This window comes from Gymnoscopelus braueri, assembly GCF_963280865.1.
Source record: "Gymnoscopelus braueri genome assembly, chromosome: 3".
Lineage (NCBI taxonomy): Eukaryota > Metazoa > Chordata > Actinopteri > Myctophiformes > Myctophidae > Gymnoscopelus > Gymnoscopelus braueri.
Window position 1 is genome coordinate 10,200,713 of NC_137612.1, and position 8,751 is coordinate 10,209,463.

Here is an 8,751-nt window from a genome sequence, read left to right on the forward strand (position 1 = left end):
TGTGTGTGTGTGTGTGTGTGTGTGTGTGTGTGTGTGTGTGTGTGTGTGTGTGTGTGTGTGTGTGTGTGTGTGTGTGTGTGTGTGCACGCACGCGAGTGTGTGTGCACGTGAGTTCATGCATGTGTGCTTTTTGCATGTCAATGCACTTACCTTTATTAAGTGGTATCGCCCCACAGTGTGAGAGGTGGGCCCTTTATAATCAAGTTACGCTGCAACAGCAATCCAATTTCCTCCCGCAGAATGGAGGGAGATTTCATGTAGAAGAGAGCAGGTGTGCGTGTGTGTGTGTGTGCGTGTGTGTGTGTGTGTGTGTGTGTGTGTGTGTGTGTGTGTGTGTGTGTGTGTGTGTGTGTGTGTGTGTGTGTGTGTGTGTGTGTGTGTGTGTGTGTGTGTGTGTGTGTGTGTGTGTGTGTGTGTGTGTGTGTTTGTGTGTGTGTGTGTGTGTGCGTGTGTGCGCGTGTGTGTGCGCGTGCACGTGTGTATGTGCAATTGTGCATGTACATTCATGCTTCTTTTATGCGAATAAGATGTGATCCAGCATTCTTATTCCCCAGTGTTCAGTTGGCGCCAGTTGTTCATGGACTTCATCAACCGTAATGGATGATAACAGCAAACACCAGAACACAAGGCTGGTTTATACAGCACCTTGTTGGACCACAAACACCTTTTTCAATGTGCAGTAATTCCACTATAGCTAAAACAAAGAGAGAATTGTTCCCCCTCAAGGAACCCTGAGGGTCCCTGGACTCCACTTTCAGATCCACTATTCCAAACCACACAAAACATTAATTCAGTGACATTGCAAAGGTGGCCTCTTTCATTCTGTGTCCGGAGAATACATTTAGAGTAATAGGATTTATTGGGGGGGGTCTGGTGGTACTATCATATCTTGCCTCCTGTTGGAAGCTGTGTGTGTGTTGCTATTGTCGTTAACCCTTCCCTTCATGGTCACTTTGCTGCTGTACTAAGAGCCACTGTCGCACAAAGAGGCTTTTTTTTTTGCTATCTCAGCATCTCTCCTTGCCCGTGGCTGTTTCCATAGAAACAAGGTGTTGGATGCCCTTAAAGAGGAATGTGTGTGTGTGCATGTGTGTATGTGTGCGTGTGTGCATGTGTGCATGTGTGCGTGTGTGTGTGTGTGTGTGTGTGTGTGTGTGTGTGTGTGTGTGTGTGTGTGTGTGTCTCTCTCTCTTTCTCTGTGTGTGTGTGTGTGTGTGTGTGTGTGTGTGTGTGTGTGTGTGTGTGTGTGTGTGTGTGTGTGTGTGTGTGTGTGTGTGTGTGTGTGTGTGTGTGATGGGGAAGAAGTTAAACAATTTACAATTTAGCAGAGTAAGCAAGGTAAACACAAGGTAATACATCAAATGCAATGCATAGAGACAGTGTAGTGCCTCAGTAATCTATATCATAGGTAAACCAAGAACCCTATTATCAGCCTATAAACAGTATAATATTATGTACCAAAAAAAAGTACATTGAAACTAAACTATAGGATGCCAGGCCAACAAATGAACCGGGCATCTGTTCAAATTACATTAACCTTTGCATAAGACTGCAAGGTCGTCAAGGCTAGGGCAAGTGTTACGGGCTAAGGTGGAGTCTGAAGAGGTGAGGCTTCAGATTACGGCAGAAGATTGGGAGTGAGACTGCAGTTCTAACTGCAATGGTGGAGTTTGTTTCATAGTTTGGGAGCCAGAAGGGAGAAGAGTCTGGGACGTGTGGAGCGTTTGCCCCGGATGTTTTAGGGAAGGTTCTGACAGCTTCCCCGTGTTAGCTGATCTGAGTGAGCGGGAGGGGTTGTTGTTAGGGTTGGATCAGGCTTTGAAGATATGGGGGTGCCATACCTTTGGTTGCTCTGCAGTGTTTTATCTTGAGTCACAAGAAGATGCTCTCAGTTCTAATTCTTGCCTTTCCTGGCTGTGCCCTGGGTTGGCTCCCATAGTGTCAGTTTGCTTTCCTCTATAGTTCCGGGTGTCTGACACAGTGGTGCCCTGCCAGCCTCATCCTTCTCTCTCTGACCTTGTCTGTGACCCACGTGGTAGGTCCCCGTAGAGAACCACATTTCTGATGTGGTCCGTCCATGTGACACCTAGTGACATTCGTAGCATTCGTGTGTAGACTCCATCCAGGGCCCTTAACTGTTGTGCAGTGAGGGTCCATGTCTCGGCCCCATACAGCAGTACCGACTCCACTGTAGCTACGAACAGCCGCCTCTTGAGGTCTTCTCCCTTGTTTGATTAAATAACAAACTAGTGTGGACTGGACTTTAATTAGCATGTGGAAGTTAGCAACATGTCAATACATTCCTGTGACGTCAAAACAGATTTTAGGCATGGAGGCTGAGAATACAGCAGCGATACACACACACACACACACACACACACACACACACACACACACACACACACACACACACACACACACACACACACACACACACACACACACACACAGTGTGTAGTGTGTAGTGTAGTGTATTTATGTAGTAGACATTAATTTTGAGCTTCCCATTAACTAAAACTTATCTGAGTCAGATGCACTCATAAGGTTGGTAGTCAATTAATGTTCTCTTTTGTGCTCAAAGTCAATGCAATTGCGTGGCAAAACCTTTCAAGGGTCCTTGGAAGATTTTGCAGTAGAAGTACCAATACTGCAATGTAGAAATACTTTGTTACAAGTAAGAGTCCGGAATTCAAAATTAACTTGAGTAAAAGTACAAAAGTATTGGTATCAAAATGTACTTAAAGTACCAAAAGTAAGTTTTCAAATGTATAAAATATATAAAAAATCACACCCAGTGTGAAGTGAGCGGTGTTATTTAGAACAGTGGTCATCACAGTGATGTGAAGTGCATAGTCCTATTTATAGGTTATTGATTTCATCATGTGTCTCGCTAGCCAATCACAGTGCTGAATAGAGTCAGCCAATAGAGTCAGCCAATCACAGTACAGCTAGGGGTGTACTAATGCTAGGGGTGTACTAATTATGAGCCAATCACAGTACAGCGAAGGGTGTACTAATGAGGTGTCCCAACCCCACTTATAGGGGCGGCTACACCGCCCAAAAAAAGTATTTATTTTAAGTGCGTGGTGCTATTTATAGGTTATGATTTTCATCATGCGTCTCGCTAGCCAATCACAGTACTGAGCAAAGGGTCTGAATACTTATCAGCCAATCACAGTACAGCGAAAGACAAATTTTCACAACGGATGGGTCATGGGTCCCAACCCCACTTATAGGAGCGGCTACACCGCTCAAAAGTCTGTTGAAAATAGCAGATCTACAAGCTCACAATGCGTCGCATCGCGACGCATTGTGAGCTTGTAGATCGGCTATTTTCGAATTTGCCGAAATGTATATAGCTGAAGTGTTTAATGTATGTTTTGTAATAATAATCAAAATCTACAAAGTAACTAGTACCTACAGTTTTCAAATCATTGTAGGGGAGTAAAAGTATAATATTTGCCTCTGATATGTAGTGGAGGTAAAAGTACTGAAAAGTACTGAAAATTGGAAATACTCCAGTAAAGTAAAAAATACCTCAATATTGTACTTAAGTACAGTACTTGAGTAAATGTACTTAGTTACTTTACACCACTGGAAAATAGACCTTCACAAGTCTTTGTCTGGACTGGCCAGGGTCATAGTATTCCTTATGGTAACGGGACGCTGTTGTCAGACTCTGTTGTCAGACTCAGACAGTTTGTAGCACCCTCTACTGGTATACTGTTTTAAATGCAAGTAGTAGTTTTGTTGTTACATTGTTGGTTCAACATTCAAAGTGAAAGCTTGTTATTTATTAAATTACTAATACCATTAGTGTTTTGATTTAATTAAGGATCCCCATTAGCTGGTGCCATAGCAACCAGCTAGTCTTCCATGGGGTCCACATATAAAACATACAAACAAATACAGTTGCAAATACAAAATTATTAAATGTGAAAAGTCTAATTGAATCCTGTGAAAGAAGCTACCATGTAGCAATGACAGAATGTTCTCAAAACAGAGTCAAAATATGAATAAATATTATGTGTTATGGAATAAGAGGAATGATCTTTAAATCCCATGTAGCACATTATTTACCTCCAGGCTCCAGTCAATGTGAAACATTATGCCTCAAATAAATTAACCTGATGAGACATTAAAATGCAGCAATTGGAATGCTAACTCTCAAGATGAAACCTTTGTTAAATGATGTTACCAAGACTTTTATATGACCTCAATCAATTCACTTTTTTGAAATAGTATACATTGAAATGTGCTCAACTTTACGGACAATAACTGGTTTACGTTTATAGCTACGTATTCTAATAAAAAATAAATCAGAAACTATTTGAACGTAAATTATTAAGTAACTCTTACAAGTGAAAGGGGAAGTTGACTACTAAATTAGATCACCATCTGGCAAGGCTCGTGTCTCCATTAATCATTTATTATCTGGAGGCAGACCAGCCTCTGCAACAAGGAAAGACAACTACCCACTTCAACAGGTACCCCTGATTCAGTGTGTGTGTGTGACTGTGAGTGTGTGTATGTGTGTGTGTGACTGTGAGTGTGTGTGTGTGTGTGTGTGTGTGTGTGTGTGTGTGTGTGTGTGTGTGTGTGTGTGTGTGTGTGTGCGCGTGTGGGTGCGTGCGTGCGTGCGTGCGTGCGTGCGTGCGTGCGTGCGTGCGTGCGTGCGTGCGTGCGTGTGTGAGGTTGATTTGTGACCTCACTATTATATATATATAATATTTAAAACTGCTGTGATATTATTTGGTGAAAACAAAACAAAAACAACAATTATATTTTTCAAGTTAAAGCTCTATATTCTGACAATGACCATTGACATAGTTAGTATAAAGTGTTTGTAATGAATACACTGTAGCCTACACTCTATAGCAATGCGGAATACAGATCTATTCAAGACAAAACATTTCACTTACAGAAAGAGGGTTTCATCACTTGTGACTTTTCAGCACCAGGAGCTGTCCAGGGTATTGAATTGCACTGGAGCGTTATGCAAGACAACACACACACACACACACACACACACACACACACACACACACACACACAGAGAGAGAACCTGTTCTGCTCCACCTGGCTACATCTTTAGAGGATTTCAGGAAAGCAAAGCAAAAGAAGTCTGCTTACAATAGTGTCATTCTACAAAGAGAAAAACAGTTTTAATCCGTAAAGAGAAAAACTAAAACAACCAGTAGGTGAGGGAAGCTTTTCTAGACAAGCAAAAAGGTAGACTATGATTCCTTCAAAAATCCCCACCCACCTGAGAGAAACATTTTAGATCAAGTGTGTCAGGCAGTCTGAGAGAGACATTTCTCAAGGGTACAGTGTCTTTCTCCTGTTTTCTTATCTTCACAGTCTCCTTGGACAGTCGCCACCACCACCACCACGATGCTTACGGCCGAGGACGCCGCTAACATCTACCACACCAACTACGTGCGCAACGCCCGGGCCGTGGGCGTCCTGTGGATCTTGTTGACCGTCAACTTGTCCGTCGCCATCATGGTGTGCTACATCCAGCCCTACTGGATCGGGGACAGCGTCAACACGCTGCAGGCCGGCTACTTCGGCCTCTTCCATTACTGCATCGGGAACGCAATCTCTTCCGAGCTGACCTGCAAAGGGAGCATGTTCGACTTCAGCTCCATCCCGTCCGGCGCCTTCAAGACGGCCATGATGATGGTGGGCGTCTCCATGCTGCTTGTGCTAAGCAGCATTGCGTCCATCGGCCTCTTCTTCTTCTACAACGCGGGCAGCGTCTACAAGATCTGCGCCTGGCAGCAGCTTGCCTCGGGTGAGTAGGCCTATATATATATAGCCTGAGCCCTGGATTGATCGTCATTTAGTTTTTGTTTTAAGTTGCAACAGCAGTTGGAGAGTGAGAGTGTTTAGTTCATGTTTCAGCCACCTATGTAACCTGATAGTTCACAAATGTGACATGGTGGCATCCCTGCCGAGTCAATAATGAATGATCCACTTTATCATTGTCTATGGAGTTAAGCTACAGTGGAGTTGTTGTGTGGCGTGTATCGTATGTGTCATCTGTCATTTCTCAAGTGACATGCTCAGGGTGGGCCCCTGCCCTGACGACCATGTGCTCTGGCCTTTATGAGGCATGCATGTGTACGTGCTTTGTCCATTGCATATGCATATGGCTGCTGTGCATTTGATATAATCCTGAGTAGACCTGTGGCATTAGAATGCTGAGCATTATACATTCTAATCACCTGTGCTGTGTGTGAAAGGGATACAAGAACTCTCGCCCCAAAATACGCTTGCCCCGGGTCAAATGCGGCGACCTCGGAACGGTCGCCACCAGGTATTCCTAAACGTAACCTCAGAAAAACTATGCCTAAACCTAACCTCATTCCTAAACATAACCTCAGTAAAACCACGCCTAAACCTAACCTTATTCCTAAACGTAACCTCAGTAAAACTATGCCTAAACCTAACCTTATTCCTAGATGTAACCTCAGTAAAACTATGTCTGAAGCTAATCTTATTCCTAACCTTAACCTCAGTCCACGAAAGAAATGGGGGCTTGTATGTTTTGGGGCGAGCGTTCCGGTTACCCATGAAAGGGACAATAAAGGACTCAAGATAAAAACAAGAATTATGTTAGTTTTGAAATTTGAATGTTTTTCCTGCGAAAAGTCACCCTGGACCAATATTAAATGCAGGAACAATCATAATCTTAACGAGGAACAGTAATTGACAGACAGTGTAACCAACCAGTCAATGAGCCAATATGTCCCCCTCTCTCCCACTCTCCAAGCCACCTGCATGGTGATTGGCTGCGGGATCTACCCCGACGGCTGGGACTCGGAGCCGGTGAAGCGCATGTGTGGAAACCGCACAGACAAGTACACGCTGGGCAACTGCACGGTGCGCTGGGCCTACATCCTGGCCATCATCACCATCATGGACTGTCTCATCCTCTCCTTCCTGGCCTTCAGCCTGGGCAACCGGCAGGACCAGCTGGTGCCAGAGGACTTCCAGACGAGTACTTAGTTTTGTATTCTTATAGTCTTATGTTCGTTCTGTGGTGTCTTGTTTTTATTGTTACATGTCAGGGACTAAATGATGAGAATGTGCATTATTGCTAACACCTTTATATTTACACTGCGTTCCAAACTGCACTGTACAATGTTGCAATGCCTTGTTCATTAATATATGCCGGCCCTCAAGTAAAGAAAGGTGGAGGGAAAGGGTACAGATGCAACATTTGAGGGCCTGCCATTGGCAATTCACAGGCAAATCAGTGGGAAATCCACACCTTTTCATAGAGAAAGTGTGACATTCGCCAGGTGTGACATTGTGCCAGGTGTGAAATGGTGCCATTTCAAACAACGACTAATCAGGCCCAAATAGAGCATCGCAGTTCCCGCCCACTTCCGGGTTCCACTTCAAAATACTCAATGCATTTTTCCCATTGACATTTCCAAAAATATTTATATCAATTAATTTAAGCCTAGAATCAAACCATCCAGGGTCCTGGTGAATCATGACCATAAAACATTTTTTTCTGTGATTTATTTTATTTTATATTTAATTATATGATATACTATATTTAATAAATACCCTTTGTTTTGCCGTTTTAAAAAAGTTTTTTTCACAGAATCAAACGTTTTATGGTCATGATTCACCAGGACCCTGGATGGCTTGATTCTAGGCTTAAATTAATTGATATAAATATTTTTGGAAATGTCAATGGGAAAAATGCATTGAGTATTTTGCAGTGGAACCCGGAAGGGGCGGGAACTGCGATGCTCTATAGGGGGGAAAACTGTGCTCTTTCAGGGAAAGATCAGGTGAAGAGTTTGGCTATCTTATCTGTATGTGGAGGTGGGGGAGTTCAAGGAGGGAGACGGGGCATGGAGAGGTGAGGAGAAGAGAGGAGAACCATAGATGAAAATGAGGGAATGACAGTAAAGGAGAGGAGTGTACGTGTAGGAGGAAGGAGGAGGACAGATTCAATGATAGAATCTAGTGCAGCGGTTCTCATCTGGTTGGGCCTCATGTACAGTACCACAAATGTTGACAGTCTACTACCATGGATGGATTCTACGAGCTACAGTAAGTGGGAAAACTGATGGAAAATAAAGAGCTGGAAGCGCAGCATCAGAAACTCTGAAGAACTCAAAGTAGTTACACTTTTTCACAGAGTGGAAGAGCACACATCCACAACCCACTCGAAATAGTCTTGTCGTGACCCACTATTGGGTCAGGACCCTCCTAGAGGGAGGGACGAGGCACAGAGTTACATAAGGGTTCAAATGAGAGAAGGGAAGAGGAAGAAAAGGTTAGATGGAAAGCATGCTGGAAAGTAGCAGGAGGAGGGGGGAGACTTCAAAGTTTTAAAGGATAGAAAGGGGTGAGGAGAGGAGAAAGGAGTGAGGAAGAAAGAGGACAGGGTTAACTAGTGATATTTCACATTTCAGTTTTATGGGTAAAACGTAATCATGTCAGGTTTCTTCACATGACATTAATACCTATACGTCTCAGTCAGATGCATCCATGTTTATTTTGAAAACACTGCTTGGCTTCCTAGATTAATTCTTAATCTGATGTTATATCACTTTTCCATTATAGCTAACCCTGTGGCAGCAGCTGGAAACTGACCTGAGGAGAAGTCATCTCTGCATCCAGATGATCCTTTGCCCAAAACACCTCATTTTAGCCTATAGTGGACTTTCACTGGCAACATCATATTCACAAAGACAACTTGTGATCATGTGGAATTCACAT

General features: G+C 43.4%; 1 protein-coding gene across 1 annotated transcript; it reads left to right on the top strand.

Moving 5' to 3' along the window:
• Positions 1 to 5,394: 5,394 nt before the first annotated feature.
• On the top strand, positions 5,395 to 7,014 carry LOC308081783 (LHFPL tetraspan subfamily member 5 protein-like; the record flags this gene model as incomplete). The annotated part of the gene is made up of 2 exons (XM_080423407.1): positions 5,395 to 5,797; positions 6,779 to 7,014. 2 exons carry the CDS (start codon positions 5,395 to 5,397, stop codon positions 7,012 to 7,014), a joined length of 639 nt encoding a protein of 212 aa, XP_080279533.1.
• Between the last annotated feature and the right edge of the window lie 1,737 nt (positions 7,015 to 8,751).